This window comes from Syngnathus floridae, chromosome 7, assembly GCF_059516105.1.
Source record: "Syngnathus floridae isolate MCC-2025c chromosome 7, RoL_Sflo_1.0, whole genome shotgun sequence".
Classification (NCBI taxonomy): Eukaryota; Metazoa; Chordata; class Actinopteri; order Syngnathiformes; family Syngnathidae; genus Syngnathus; species Syngnathus floridae.
The window spans coordinates 2497245-2514393 of record NC_142419.1 but is presented as its reverse complement, the minus strand read 5'-3'; the positions used below and the strand labels follow the sequence as shown (position 1 = coordinate 2514393).

The following is a 17149-nucleotide window of genomic DNA, read 5'->3' as shown; positions in this document are numbered from 1 at the left end:
AAACCATGACTCCTGGCAAAGTTAAACATCATGGTGGAGTTGGTGTCACGTTCCCTATTGGGGACATTTCCAGAGCCGCGAGGACCGACATTTGCCTCGTAGCCGTCCCTGCAGGTACCAGTGACAGCATTGAATTCTCCAAGAAAAATCAGCGTGTCCCTCACAGGAACAGTGTCCACAACCGAACTGAGTTCAGCATAGAAGTCTTCCTTCGCAGACAGCTCACTCGTCTCGGTGGGAGTGTACCCTTCAACAAACAATACTACGCCCAACGATCGTGCGAGCCGTAGTCGCGTAATACGCTCCGAGACCCACGTGACCTTTATCTGCGACGCCACCCAGTTGGCCACCGCAATGGCCACTCCCTCCTTGTGCTGACCGTCGAGTCGACCAAACCAGTGGTAGGTGTAACCACCTCCCCTGATCTCGCCAGAGCCCGGCCGCTGCACTTCAGAGAATCCAGCCACCGCGATTCCCAGCCGAGGGAGCTGTCGGTCTGATTGTGCTGCATAGGCACATATTCAGTTTGTGTGTATGGATCAGCTGCTGTGTGCATTTGGTAACAGTGACGCTCTGACAGCTGTGGTGCATTTAAGGACTGACTGAACCCCCAGCATGTAGTTCAATGGTAGACCTGGATTGTAAGGAACACAAACAAGTCAGGACACGTTCACATACTTGTTTAACTACGCCCACCCATCCCCTAACCCCACCACAACCCTCACCTCCATCTCTCCTGATGAGTGTGAACGAGCAAGTTTGGTCACTATAATTTGAAATAATTGCTTCGCTTTTGGTTTGTTTCGCTATTTATTTTCACGTTTCACTTCCATTTATATTTGAGGTCTTACAATGGTGTTAGGGTTGATAGATTAGTTTGATCCTATGATTATGTTGGAATGTAACCTGTAATAATTAATTAATAATTACTAGCTTGTCCTGTCTTAACAAAAGTAGTAGAACAAAGTGCTAAGATCTTTTGAACTGATTGACTCGCTGCAGAGGAAGCAATCAAAGTTGTTTTTTTTACACATCGTAAATGACCCCCTGCTCTGCTTTGGTCAGCAAGCCAGGGGCTTCAACACCATCCTGTCTACTCTCACCCCCACTCTCACCCCCACTCTGTTTCTCTCAATAAAAATGCTCCTGTAAGAGGTCTGAGTCAGACTTCATTCGATCATCGCTGTCCACACAGCGACAAATGGACTCTCCACCTGCAGGTGCTTAAAGGACTTACTTGTCTCCTGTTTGGTTCTTGCAAAATAAGTTGGAGTGTGCACAACTCTAACAAGTGGTACCTCTACTTACGAAGACCTGTACTAACAAACTTTTCAAGATACGAACCAGAGTGTCACGGTTTTTTGACATCTACTTATGAACCAATTTTCGACTTCCGAACCAACGCCCCAGCCAGGGCAGACAGATTGCTGGGAGGAAGACTGACTGTTCTAATTGTCCTTGAATGTCCAAATTTGTTTTGAGTAACAGTACTTACTTTATATTTTACTGTAATTTAATCCCGCTTGAAGCATCAAGCATAAAGTAGACATTGACAGTGATAGTAGTAATTCAGCATTGTAGACAGTTAATTTATTGCGCGTGGCAATAGTATGACGCCATCTTAGGTGACGTCCCCATGAAATGTGATCAAAAACCTTCACCTCATTCCTCCAAAATACTGTATTTCCACCTCTTCCCAAATTGCTCCTCTGTGGATATGAGATATTTAAAAAATAAGCCTGTGGCACCTGCCCGCTATTCCACATTTACTCCGCAGATGTACTACGTTGTGAATGCCGTCCCTTTCCTCTGTGTATGCGGGTTACTTTGGTGATGCCTATTTTCAAACACCAGACTGAGGCCGCATTTATATATAAAATGTGAACCATTACACAAAACAATCGGATGCCACCAAAAAATTCAAATTGATCATTAATTTGGCCCTGACAACATCCCGGGTCGTGCGCTGAAGGACCGCGCTGGCGAGCTGTCGGGTGTCTTCACGGCCATCTTTAACGTTTCCCTGCAGCAGGCCATCGTCCCTTCGTGTTTCAAGGCTGCCACCATCGTTCCTGTGCCGAAGAAACCTGCACCGTCCTGCTTCAATGACTAACGCCCCGTGGCCCTGACACCCATCATCATGAAGTGCTTTGAGCGGCTTGTCATGGAGCACCCCCACCATTGACCCTTTCCAGTTTGCGTACCGTGCCAAACGGTCCTCTGAGGATGAAATCTGCTCTGCCCTGCACTCGGCCCTCACCCACCTGGAGAGAAAGGACTGATATGTGAGGTTGCTGTTTGTGGACTTCAGCTCTGCCTTCAACACCATTGTGCCGCAGCGACTCAACTGCAAACTCGACGAGCTGGGCCTCAGTACCTCCCTCTGCAACTGGCTACTGGACTTCCTCTGTCAGAGGCCTCAGGTGGTGCGTGTTGGCGACAAAATCTCCGCCAGCATCACGCTGAGCAAGGGGGCCCCCCAGGGCTGCGTGCTCAGTCCACTGCTCTTCACCCTGCTGACTCATGACTGCACTGCGACCTACAGCGACAACCGCATAGTGAAGTTTGCTGACGACACGACTCTGGTGGGTCTCATCACGGGGGGCGACGAGACTCGGTACAGGTCGGAGGTTGACCTTCTGACCACGTGGTGCAGGGACAACAACCTCCTGCTGAACGTCAACAAGACCAAGGAAATTGTTGTTGACTTCCGGAAGGGTCAAGCAAATCACCAGCCGCTGATCATCGACGGTGCTGTGGTGGAGAGGGTGAGCAGCACCAAGTTCCTGGGGGTGCACATCAGTGAGGACCTCTCCTGGTCGGCAAACACCGCGTCACTGGCAAAGAAAGCTCAGCTCCGCCTGTACTTCCTGCTGAAACTCAGGCGTGCATGTGCTCCTTAGGCAGTCCTGTCTACATTCTACCGTGGCACTATTGAGAGCGTCCTCTCCAGTTGCGTCACTGTCTGGGGTGGTAGCTGCACTGACCAGAACTTGAAGGCCCTGCAGCGCATAGTGAATACAGCTGGTAAGATTGTTGGTGCTTCGCTCCCCTCCCTGAAGGACATTTACACCTCCCATCTCACCCGCAAGGCAACCACGATTGTGAGTGATGTGAGTCACCCTCGCCAACAGCTTCTTTCTCCAGGCTGTTAGGACCCTGAACTCGCTACCCCCTTCTGTGTAGCGTGCTGGACTTTTGCGCTATTTTCTGGAATGTCTGCTGTACGCTCACTTGCTCCTTTTTGCTCCTCTTATTTATTTGTTGTGTTATTTATTCATTATTTATTCAGCACACTGTAGTTTACTTGATTGTCTGTTGTGTGCCATGTCTTGTCACCGTGGGATAGCGGGGAACGATATTTCGGTTTCTTTGTGTGTCTTTGGCATGTGAAAAAATTGACAATAAAGCTGACTTTGACTTTGACTTTGACTTTTGACTTTAATACCTGCGGTGTGAACATAGCCATAGCATCTCTATATATACCTTCTGGTGGGAAAGTTTCCTACCCACATAGTCTAGTGAGGCTGCTCAAGTCTACTGTATGTCTGTGACAACGGAAGTGAAAACGTGAATCAGTCTGTCTGTTCATTGTGCCACATCTCCGTTTAATTGTGCTGTGGCACAGTTGTAACCAATTGAGGAACAAACAGATTTTGACTGCTTAGGCGTTGGGTCCAGGTTCATTGAATCGATATTCCACTGTACATGTTTCTTTCGTCACTAGGTCATTTTAATATAAACATAATTTTAACCTCTGTTGTTTTTCATGTCTTTTAATGAAGGCTTAAAATGTGTTATTAAATGTGTTGCTATGGAAAATACATTTTTCTCCTCCTACTGGCATCCCAGGCACCTTCTACACCACTGTGTCCAGTCTTTGATGGACCATGGGGTGAAAGTCACATTAGTGCTGGCCAACTCATTCAGCCGCCGCTGCTCCTGCATTGCAGATTCTCCTGCTCATGTGAAAGACAAGATTATCCAATTTGGCTTTCTGCTGGGTAAGTGATGGAGGAGTCTGGTGTTCATTGTTGTATGCGGTTTGCCGTGTTTTCATAAAAATCATAGGCAGCATGAAGTGTAGAATACCTTATTTTGAGTGGTTGGTATGTATTTGTTTTTATATACCATATTGGCCCGAATATAAGATGACCCCGAATATAAGACGACCCCCTCTTTTTCAAGACTCAAGTTTGAAAACAGACTTTTTGAACACCAAATTTAATTTTTATACAGAAAATAATTACATCTGAAACAAATGATTATAACAATATATTCGAGAGAAAAAACATGTTATTTTGCCTCATTGAAATCATGCAAAAACTGTCTATCACATCTTAATATCTGAACATGTAAACTAAAGTGCAATCGCATTTATAAATGAATGGCTTCTGGATTTTGAAATGTAAATAAACATGCTGTGTGCTGTGGTGGAGAAATATAAATACTGTGATAAAACAACAAAATTGCAATAACTGCATTAACCATCAAAGTGAAGTCTAACTAGTCTTGAAACAAATCTGAATAAGGAAAAACATTGCAATAAAACAATGCAAACTGCTACCGCTATTGTTGGGGAGCCTGAGAACTGTACAGGGCACAGGTGCCCGCCTCATCATTTTATGTGGTCCGTGAAGACAAATTGTGCATCAAATTCATGTGTCATTACTAGAATTGCAAATTGTCTTCACTTTTAATATCTTTTTTTAAAATATTTGACCAGGTTTTACTCGTCTGATTTGAAAACGAGTTATTTGTCAGTTTGTTTTGTAGCTTTTACTGTATATAATATGAGGTGCTCATACATTTATTTGGGTTGACAGTCATAATGGCCTTCCGAAAGAAGCTATGACTACAATGCGGCCCGCGAAAAAAACGAGTTTGACACCCCTGGTATAGGGGGTTGGCTCGGATGATTATGCTCTTTTCACCCCCGGGTGTCGGTCAGAACACAGGAGGGAAGACGTGGTTCAGTTTTGATTGCTTTACTGAATTATTGGCAAATAAATAAGTAACAATAACTGAAATACTTTCGGCAACACACCAAACATAATCATCGATCGAGACAACAAAATACATTTGTGGCGACCGTTAGTCGCCGTGCCGCTGCGTAACGGCTACTCGTACGATGCAAGGCAAACTTAAAGGAGTGTGCCGGAGGTGTCAATCAAACGGCGCGCACACGAAGCAAACCGCGATCCGACAAACGGCACAACAGTGGACAGTTGTAACAATGAAATGTATATACAGCGGTTTTCGAACAACATCTGTTCCATCTGTTGGCGGCTCGGTGGTGCACTGGGTAGCACGTCCGCCTCACAGTTAGGAGGGTGCGGGTTCGATTCCACCTCCGGCCCTCCCTGTGCGGAGTTTGCATGTTCTCCCCGAGCCCGCGTGGGTTTTCTCCGGGCACTCCGGTTTCCTCCCACATCCCCAAAACATGCTTGGTAGGCCAATTGAAGACTCCAAATTGTCCCTAGGTGTGAGTGCGAGTGCAAATAGTTGTTTGTCTCTGTGTGCCCTGCGATTGGCTGGCAACCGGTTCAGGGTGTCCCCCGCCTACTGCCTGATGATGGCTGGGATAGGCTCCAGCACGCCCGCAACCCCCGTGGGGACTAAGCTGTTCAGAAAATGGATGGATGGATGGATCTGTTCCAAAAGGCTGTTCGAGAAATGAATCGTTTGAATTCCGAATCATATTTTCTCATTACAAATAATGGAAAAAAAAATTAATCCGTTTCAAGCCCAAAAAAAACCCCGCCTTTTTAAAGCATTTTTTCATATGCGCATTTTTGTCCAATCGCGCAACTTCAGCGCACCGCTGAACGCGCAACCGTTGTGCTCCGCCGACCGCACAACTGCACCGCGCTGGTCGCATTATTGTGACAGAGCGGTCGCTAAAATTTAGAAAATAAGTCTTAATGTACTTTCCAAAATTTAAATGGATCTCAGTGCGCAGGGAGCTTAATTTGGTCCGATCGCGCAACCGCAGCGCGCCGGCCTGTCAGTGTCGCATTGCTTTAGGAGCGTCTCTGTGTTTCAGAATGGCTTTATTGCTCCCACTTGCTTCCTTTGGAGGCATGATTAGAGTTGATGCAATATTCAGAGTAACGAGAACGTAATGACGAATGGAGTCAGTTGGCATGCGGGTCCTCTCGGCTCATCTCGCGAGGTTCGACAACCGAATTTTGCCGACATCCGAAGCAAATAAATCTCGGATTTTTTGTTGGAATACCGATTTGTTCGAGAACCGGGACGTTCGAAAACCGAGGCTACACTGTACTCACTTTGTGTCAAAGACGCACACGATCACAGCAACATACTCAGTCGATACCAGCAACCTTTAACTTACCGCTGCGCACAAGTGAAAATCGGTATAATGTCTTGACCCCGAATACAAGACGACCCCCACTTTTTCAGTCTTATTTCAATGCAAAAAACATCGTCTTTTATTCAGGCCAAAACAGTAATTCCTGAGTTGAAAGAACAAGCCTTGAGGCATACATTTTTGTATTAACAGCTTAACAGATTGTTGTTAGAAATTAATGTCCTTCTGTTTTTTTTTTTTTACAAGACAAAATGATGAAACAGCTATTGCATTTTAACTCATTCAATAAGCCATTTCCAGAAAAGACAACTAGAGTGCCTTCCATTTTAAAGCATTTTGACAGATTTTTCAAGACCCACAAAATATTAAGTTGTCCTAAGAGATTTTACACATGGAATCTACCAAATGAAAGAATACACATTCTTTTTTCAACAGGAAAAATAGTTTTTAGTAAAACATTTTTCTGTTCTTGACTAATCAGCTGTAGACCATAGCTAAATTGGTTAAGGTCATGCTCACTGAGCAGTGAATGCTTGCAAAGGTAGCGAATGCTATATTCGTCAACTTTTCTGACAAATGGTGGTAAAAGTCAAGGGGTTGCCTCTAGTGTGGATACCGGTACTGTACCTCGATATTTCAGCATCAAAAACTGCTCGTTACACTTTATTTTTTAGCACTGGTTAAAAAAAAAAAAGTAGTAGCTCACCAACTCTGTCCTATGGGTAAGTATACAATGGAGGAAATAAGTATTGCAAACAAAGGGTATGCAGTAATCCCTCGCTACTTCACGCTTCACCTATCGCGGCCTCGCTCTATTGCGGATTTTTTTTCAAAACAAATATTGCGGATCGATTTGGTGCATCGCGGATTTTTAATTTTTTTATTTGATTTTTTTTAGTCTGTCGCACGCACGCACGCACACACACGCGCACACACACACACACACACACACACACACACACACACACACACACACACACACACACACACACACACACACGTTCACAGCGTCATATGCAATGAAGCACACAACCCAGGCAACAAGACAGGCAAGTGCACCCTGTTGGGTTCACAACATTTATCTGAAATCAATCTCAGAGGCTTAGCGTTTTCTTCTGCGCAGAAGGACGCACCCCAGACACACAGCAAGTGTGGCTGAGATCCGCACCCCCAGACAGTTCAGTCGTGCCTTATATATTGAGGTTTAGACAATGAACAAAAGGGACAATCACTTCACTGGTTTCTTTTACATCAAACAAATTGTTTTAGGTTCTTTACCTGACATGTTTCGGCGGTTTCTTCCGCCTTCATCAGAGTGTCACAGATGTGATAGTGACGCGTCTTTATCAGCTGATGGATGATGGATGAAGGCGTGGCTCACCTGTCAGATTTGACAACAAAAACAATTTGTTTGATATAAAAGAAACCAGTGAAGTGATTAAAACAAGGAAAAACAAGATGAACTTAGTACAATTATTACGAAGAAGTTATGGAGAGAACTGCGTCAAGGAATTTCGCCTCCTTGAAAAGCTGACGAAAAAACGAGCCCGCTACAGGAACCACCTGAGGTTCAATCTATGCTGCAGAGACGAAGAGGTAACGCCGGCCAGCCTGACAATCAAGAACCCAATCCCGATCAGGAATGCGGAAAGGATTATCAGAAGAGTGCGGATGACTCTGGTCAAAGAACGGATACGCTGCACAACCAACAAACTCAACAACATCAACGATGAACTACAGCGGCTGACGGAACAATTCAAACACCGGTATGCCCTGGACAACCACACAGAAACAACACTACACGGACATTTAGATAATATACACGAACAGGAATTCGCTGCCACAAAAATCGACACATCGGGAAATTGGACAGACTCATCGCACAAAAGAAGGCACAACCGGACCACACACATATCAACGATAAATGGATTCACAATATGTCACGCCACAAACTCACCCAGGCAGAACGCAGCATACTAGCAAAAGGACTCAACTACGCAATCACACCCAAAAACATACCCGTCGATGATTTCATTTTAGCCACGGAGTTAGCATGCGAAAAAATACATAACCCAGGACAAAAAGCAGCACTACGCAATGAAGTTGCAGGTATTTTAAAAACGGCTAAACCACCACCCAGTAACATTACAAAACAGGAAGTAAACGCAATGATCACACTAGCAAAAAATAAAGACATTACAATCCTCCCAGCGGACAAAGGTAGAACAACGGTAATTATGGACACAGACACTTACGAAGAATCAATGCAACAGTTACTACAGGATGACACTTACGAAGTAGTACAAAAAGACCCAACAGAAGACAAGAAAAACAAACTCAAAGCATTATTCAAACCACTACTCATTGAAAATAAAATAAACAAACAGGCATACAATCACTTAATACCCACAGCAAACATCATCCCCAGAATCTATGGCACACCAAAATTTCATAAACCAGGTACACCTCTCCGCCCCATCGTAGACAGCATAGGGTCAGTCACATACAACCTTTCAAAAGCAGTCACAGAAATAATAAAACCACTACTAGGACTCACGGATCGACACTGCAAAAACTCGAAACAACTCGCCACAGAACTCACACACGTAAAGGTACAGAAAGATGAAATGCTCATATCACACGACGTCATTTCACTCTTCACAAAAACACCCACACATGCCACCATACACATAGTACATGACAGACTATCAGCAGACAGGACACTTAAGAAACGCACAAACCTAACAGCACAGGACATCACCCAACTACTCCACTTCATCGCCACCTCCACATACTTTCAATACAGAAACACAATTTACAGGCAAAAAGAGGGATTCCCCATGGGAGACCCTCTTTCTGCCGTGTCGGTCAGCGAGCTCGCGTTGTGCAGGCATCTCGTAACACAGCGGGTCAGGCAAACGAGACAGGTGCCAGGCGTGCGTGTCAAAACAGACAAAACTGTGAGGACTGACGATTAGCAGTTCCGTATTGGCGACGCGCGCCTCATAGGTCTAGCATGGAGGGCACATGATGCCATAGGCCAGCAGGGCGAGAGCGGAGACGTGACATAGGCACGCACTAAGGAAAATGCACCGCCGTGCAGAAACAGTCGGGACAACGGCAGTGAACGTAACCGCGCATGTAGAAAAAAAGCACTGTCGTCCAGGATGTGGGACAGAGGCCGGCAATGAGCAGCAGGGCGTGCCTCTGAGCAATGTCTGGATGCCCTCGCGCTGGGCTGCCGGGGCGCGTCAGCCGGTCAGCACCGCAAGAGCAAAGTGGAGCCGTGACACATTTACCGTAATTTCCGGACTATAAGTCGCGTTTTTTTTCATAGTTTGGGTGGGGGGGCGACTTATACTCAGGAGCGACTTATATATGTTGTTTTTTTTCACAAATTTTTACTTGATCATTAAGACATCACTTAAAAGTATAGTTGACCACTTCCCATGTTATTTTTAGTATAGTTGATCACTTAACATGGTTTTATATCTTTATCTTGAACATATTCAAAACATAAAAAATAGAGAAAACATCAAATAAAGCAATTAACACTTTAAAGCACCATATCCAAGTCCACTGTCTGTTTGCTCCTCTTATATTTATTATTATTATTTATTATTATTTGTTTATTTATCATTTATTCAACACTCTTATTTATTCATTGTTTATGCCTTCTTGTTTTTTTTTGTGTTGCTTGTATGCATATGTGTACTATCTCACCAAGGGATAGTGGGAACGTAATTACAATCTCTTTGTGTGTCTTGGTATATGAAAAAAAAATCGACAATAAAGCAGACTTTGTCTTTGATAAAACAACCAAATAAACAAAACAAAAACTACATTTGAAAAAAATTATATTTTCAGACGAAACTGGATGAGGGCCCTTTAAATTTCACCGTTGGCCGTGACTCATCAACTGGGTGGGTTTAAGAAAAATGGCACCAAAAAGAAAGTCATATTTTGCAAGTTACAAACTTCAAGTTGTAAAATATGCAGCTGAAAACAGTAATCGAGCAGCAGAAAGAAAGTTTGGAGAACCGTGATGTACCAATGGATTACTATTTCAAGTGACGTCAGTGGCACCGCGCGGCGCGACCCACGTAAGGACTACCGGCATCATTAGCGGTGATCATTTCTAAGTGACACGGAGGACAAAGAGTGATTTGGAGTGACATAGAAGGTTTTACTATTAAACTATTATGGCTTTTACGCACGGCCGGTCCTACTCTACTGAGTCGGGGGCCGGCGCTTGGCCGAGTGGCTGTCCGCGAACGGTGCATGGGGCTCGGACATGGCCATTACGCACCCCCGGTCCTCTGCCATGGAGCTCTCGTGTCCAGAAGTCCACGCCGCCACACGCTTGGAAGTTTGTTTTGTGGAATAAAGAGCCGTTTACCAAACCCACGTCTATCCTTGTACTTTGTTAACGCTACAATATAGTTATATACTAGATCTGTGGAATAAAGACGAGGCTGACGTCAGGGCGCACGCGCGGCGATGTTGACAAAGGACGAGGAATTTGATCGATGGATTTAAAGTGCACGGATGGTTTGATAATATTATTGCTTATATTATAGTTATTTGAAATATAGTTTATTTATTGTTTATGAGCCTGTGGAATATTTTGAAGTGCAAGCGCCCTCAGCCGCGCGCAGCCATTGTTGACAAAGAACGATCGATGGATTTAATGAATTGGAGTGACACTGATGGTTATATAAACATGTTATTTATGTAATGGTTGTCCTAAATCACTCTATATGTTACGTCAGGCCCGTTCTCAGCTCCTCATTTGTGTTTGTCACGTTAGCATACCTATCGTTTAGCCTGTTGCTATTGTATCGAATGATCAATGGATTTAATGAATTGGAGTGACACCGATGGTTTTGTAAACATGTTATTCATGTAATAATTGTCCTTAATCACTCTATATGTTACATCAGGCCCGTTCTCAGCTCTTTGTTTGTGTTTGTCACGTTAGCATACCTATCGTTTAGCCTGTTGTTGCTATCGTTTAGCCTGTTGTTGCTCGTTCATGACTGTTTCTGGTGTGGGATTTTGTCGAATAAATTGCCCCCCAAAATGCGACTTGTACTCCGGAGCGACTTATATATGTTTTTTTTTCACTTTTTGGGGCATTTGATGGCTGGTGCGACTTATACTCCGGAGCGACTTATAGTCCGAAAAATACGGTACACTTTAAAATGTTTAAATGTTTAAAAATACAATACCGTGTTTAAAAATAAAATTATGTGCAGGTGCGCTCGCGCTGGGGCCCAGGGGCGCATCAGTCGGCAAGCACGCAAAAGCAGAGAGGAGCCATGACACTTTAAAATGTTTTAAAAAATGCTCAAAATACAATAATGTATTTAAAAGTACAATACAGTGCATAAAAATAAAATTATAAAAAGTTTCCGCGGATGCGCTCGCGCTCGCGCTGGGCCGCATGAGCGTGTCAGTCGGCCACCACGCAAGAGCAGAGAGGAGCCAGACACGTTTACACTTCAAGAAAGGTTCATAAAAGTCTTGGTTGTATATTGTAACAATATATTTACTCATATTTATTTTCTTATTTATTTAAATAAATAAGAATGTTTCTGCAAGTCAGTTTGACTTAAAAAATTATTACAAAAAACAAAGTTTATACAACTACAATAAAGGTTCATAAAAGTCTTGTTTTGATATTATTCAGGGTCTGGCAAAATGATCTTACACATTTTAGGTTTAATAAAATGCAAATAAATGAAAGAAACAAAATAATTTTTTTTTCGAAAAGTACATACAATGCCATTTTGTTTTGTTTCGTTTCATTTTCGTTTTGTTTTCCAATAATGTTACTTTGGTCTTACCGCTGCCACATTTTCTGGAATTCTGGCGGTGCAAGGTTGGCCGGTTGATTTTCGTTTAAATACTGATCCAATGGCTCTGAAGTTAGTAACCCATAACAAGATCGTGTTTCGAGCGGGTATGGGTTCATGTCTACCAAGTCTGAAGCGCAAACGCTCGTTGTATTGCAGTTACAGATTCGTCTTGATAAATGTTTCCACAATGAAAGTACGATACTCTCCGGTCCAATTCATGTTAGCAACCGAAACGAAACAAAATAACATAATCATCGATTATCATCATCATCGATCATTTCTTCTTGCGGCACATTAGAGTTCACGTACCTGCATAGCAGAGCTGTCTGTTCGATATCGGTCACGTCACATGACTATCAGAGGCAATTGAGAAAGCTGGAGCGGAATTGATGCCCTTGATTTGCTGAACGGTGATAGTGTTTGCCATTTTAATTAATTTCTTTCACTGTTTTTGCGGAGAGAGGCATGTCTTTAATTTTCTGAATGATCTCGGTTTTGTTTTTGAAGTCCGAAAATAGGCACTGATATTTTAATGAATGAATCCTTCATGTACTCGTCATCGGTGAATGGTTTTCCGCACTTTATTATCTCCCATTGTTTTTTTTTCAAAATAAACTAAAAGCCGCATGTGCACGCGAGTTATTTACAAAGAAAGACGGTACACAGAAAGCCTTTTTAAAGTTTTAATAACATACCTTAACATTTCTTTCCAAACACTGCCTGTGATGCGGCAGTAATACCGCAGCAACATGGAAGTAACACACCACTAATAGGGCTGGATAAAAAAACATAAAAGTAAAAGTCACTGATATGCGGTGGTAACAAACCAGCACAGTTCTAACAGGGCTAGTTAAAAATCATCTTCCTCCTGTGCACTGAAACCATCGAAGTCTTCCTCCTCAGTGTCGGATTGGAATAGCGTCAGTTATACTTCGCCACACACTTTCTCAGTCTCTCTTTTGTTGTCGCTTTTATGCATTTCCTCTAGCATTTTTCACGATGAGGGTCTGTTCATGCTAATTTTATTGATGCACAAAGCGCTAAGTCACATTCAACTAGTGAGCTACACGCATAGCTCAGAGTAGACGTGACCGGGAAATAAGGAAAGAAAAGGGAGATGCAACAAGATGTCATCAACAATAGCCCAGTGCCCCTAATGATCGGAGGCAACCTCTGCAGTGCATTTATGAGCAGCTATAGTTTCTACATTGAGAGCCAAATCGACTGCCTTTAACTTAAAACAGCATCATATGCATTTCTTTTGTCCCCCATAATGAGGGTTTGTGTATAAAAGCTTTCTTCAGTAAGTTCCGTCTTGATTTAGTTCTGTCTCTTTTTTGTGTCAATTATACGTCACGATTTGCCTGGCGGATGGACATGCGATCAACAAACCACTCTTCGCCCCAGTGACCGTGTCACATATCCCTCCGCCCAGCAAAGCGATGCCGCACAACAGCGGTCCAATCCCTTTTTATGAGTGTATAAGTGATCAAGTCATCACAAAAAACACGACAAATCCATAGATACGCTGTATCGGACGACAAGCTGCGAGGTTCAAAACTTGAGCAAAAATTTGTGGCTTATAGTCCGGAAATTACGGGAATTCAGTCCTTAAACTGAAACTGCTTCTTAAACCCTCTGTTCTCATCAGCAATTTTTCTCTTTTTGCCTTTTGAACCCACGGCCCCTCACTCACACACCTGTTTGTTTACATCTCGCCTGTGCGTGTATCGCAGGCTATGACGCAACTTTGCTATTTGGCGCCATTCTGAAATTTTGTATTTTTAATATATTTACAACGACATACAGGACTGTCTCAGAAAATTAGAATATTGTGATAAAGTTCTTTATTTTCTGTAATGCAATTAAAAAAACAAAAATGTCATACATTCTGGATTCAACTGAAATATTGCAAGCCTTTTATTATTTTAATGTTGCTGTTTATGGCTTACAGCTTAAGAAAACTAAAATATCCTATCTCAAAATATTAGAATATCGTGAAAAAGTATACGAGTAGGGTATTCAACTAATCACTTGAATTGTTTAATTCAGTGTTTCCCAACCTTTTTTCAATCACGGCACACCTTTTCATTGGAAAAAATCTCGCGGCACACCGCCAACAAAAATCTGTTAAGCTCCTATATTAAAATCAGTTATCTTACAACGAAACACGTACAGTCCTATTCCTATATATGTATGGAGAGTCGAATAATTTAATAGAAATAAATACAAAATATTCTTTAAATTGTATTCCTTTTTTTAAATAAAAGTGACAGTTTTTTTAAAAAGGTTTTAGACGGTGTAAGAAATAAACTATTTAAAGTGATTGTGATTAAAATAAAAGAATCAACGTGATTTTGTTTACTATTTTAGACTAGGTCTATAAATATTGCAACAATAAGAACAAAGTCACTTTTAAAGACGCTCTGCTGTTCTGACAGCAGCTGAGTGGCTATCACAGTCGAGGAATCTCGACTTGACTGCTTATTTTACGTATGTGAAAAATAACCAATCCAGGTTCTCCGGTTGAACTGCATGCTCTTATTTCCATTGAACCACAAACGCACCACAACCGTCATAGTGTCTGTCACTGTTAGCAAAAGCACACAGCAACACACACATAAACTGAATATGTGCCGATGCAATACAGTCAGATCAACACAATATGAAATCTCAAGATTCTCCGATTCTCCACACATGCACGATTAGCAAGTGGCTGACCAGGCCTTGCGCGAACTGACCAGTGGTTTGGCGATCCTGTTTACAATGCGCTCCGTAATTAATATTGGACAATCCCACGACACAGCTGAACGTCTCTCACGGCACACCAGTGTGCCGCAGCACAGTGGTTGGGAAACACTGGTTTAATTAACTCGAAACACCTGCAGGGGTTTCCTGAGCCTTGAAAAACTCAGCTTGGTTCAGTAAACTAAATCACAAGTATGGGGAAGACTGCTGATCTGAATGTTGTCCAGAGGACCATCATTGACACCCTCCATTAGGAGGGTAAGACACAAAAATGAATTTCTCAAAGAGCAAGCTGTTCACAGAGTGCAGTTTCAAAGTACATCCACAAAAAGTATGTTGGAAGAGGGAAATGTGGCAGGCAACGCTGCACAACCAAGAGAGATGACCGCACCCTTAACAGCATTGTGAAGAAAAGTATTAGCAATATTAAAATAATAAAAGGCTTGCAATATTTCAGTTGATTTGTAATGAATCCAGAATGTATGAAATTTTTGTTTTTTTAAGTGCATTACAGAAAATAAAGAACTTTATCACAATATTAAAATTTTCTGAGACAATCCTGTACATTTTTACAGCATAAGAATGTACTATGTGTAATGATTACCGTCTAAAAACCATATTTCAAAAAAACATTTTTCCATTTTCACGCATTTTTGCAAAAGCTCTAGGGAGCCGCTAGGGGAGTGCTAAAGATGTGGCTCTGGAGCCGTGGGTTGCTGACCCATTTTTACATTTGGCCCTCGTCTCTTTATTCTTGCACTCTTGTACGTTGCTGTGACAGGTAAATTTCCCCGCTGTGGGATGAATAAAGTGCTATCATCATCATCATCATCATCATCATCATCATCATCATCATCATCATCATCATCAGGATAAGACCGGCCAACTCTCCTCATAAAATCTAGTCCATGAGCATTGTAGTGGTTAATACTGACCACTAGATGGTAGAGTTGCTCTTGCTGGCTCATAGAGAGGTGACGTGAACTGTAAGCCCAGCCCAAATGGGAGAACAATGAAGAATGTACTGTAATTTCTGGACTACAAGCCTCACCTGATTATAAGCCTCACGAGCGAAAATTAGGGGAAAATTTAGTTTTTTTCATAAATAAGCTGCACCGTACTAAAAGCTGCATGTGCACGCGAATTATTTACAAAAAAAGACGGTACATTGAAAGCCTTTTAAACAAACCTTAACATTTCTTTCCAAACACTGCCTGTGACGCGGCAGTAATACCGCAGCAAAGTCTTTCTCCTGTGCACTGAAACCCTAGAAGTCTTCCTCCTTGGTGCCTGATTGGAATAGCGTCGATATACTTCGCCACACACTTTCTCAGTCTCTCTTTCGTTGTCACTTTTATGTATTTCTTCTAGCATTTTCCATGATGAGGGTCTGTTCATGCTAATTGTATTCATGCACAAAGCGCTAAGTTACCTGCTGTATGAACTGTTACTGGGGCCCTGCCAGTCATCAAACCATATCAAATCAAATCAATCTTTATTTGCCAAGATTGAGCATGCCAAACAAGGAATTTGACTCTGGTACATCTCGGCCTCTGTACAACATTTAGGTCGCTAACAACATTCAGGACAACATGTGCAAAAATTGACAATTATTCTCAAACATCCCCTGATCTTAAACTCCCAGGAAGGCAAGGGAAAACTCAAAACTCCTACTAGGGAAAATGAGAAACCTTGAGAAGAGACCACAGATGGAAGGATCCCTCTTCCAGGATGACCAGGCTGGAATGGATGCAGAGAGGACACATAGTACACATAAAATGGACAATCCAAAGGTAAAGCATAACTGGTGACCAGACGGTGTCACTTCATACCAGCAGCTCAGGTATGTTGATATGGCTTGGTGGCTGTGGCTCAGTTGGTAGAACAGGGTGCCCAGTGACTGAAGGTTAGGCTGTTCGAATCATGGCTGTTTTTTGATTTGCTATTGCTGCTGGTCCAAGACCAGCATGAAAACAGGGCAAGACCATGCTGGCCAATGCTAGTTTTTGTTTTGTTTTGTTTGATTTAGCTAAATCTACACCTCTAATGTGTTTATTTTAGGGGGATTCTTGTCTGACGCTGGCTGGTATGGAGACGCTGAGAAAGTTTTTCTTTCCTGCTTGCAGCTCTGTGCGCTCCACAGTGATGTGCCACACTGTTACAGTGCAATCGAATGTTGTGTCAGGTCAGTGTCACTTTTAACTGTATA

General features: G+C 42.7%; 1 protein-coding gene across 1 annotated transcript in view; it reads left to right on the top strand.

The window, feature by feature from the left end:
• appbp2 (amyloid beta precursor protein binding protein 2) overlaps nt 1-17149 on the top strand; it is a 237519-nt gene that overhangs the window by 59253 nt on the left and 161117 nt on the right. The window contains 2 exon segments of the mRNA XM_088380624.1: nt 3853-4004; nt 17002-17125. Coding sequence (XP_088236750.1) covers nt 3853-4004; nt 17002-17125 — 276 coding nt within the window.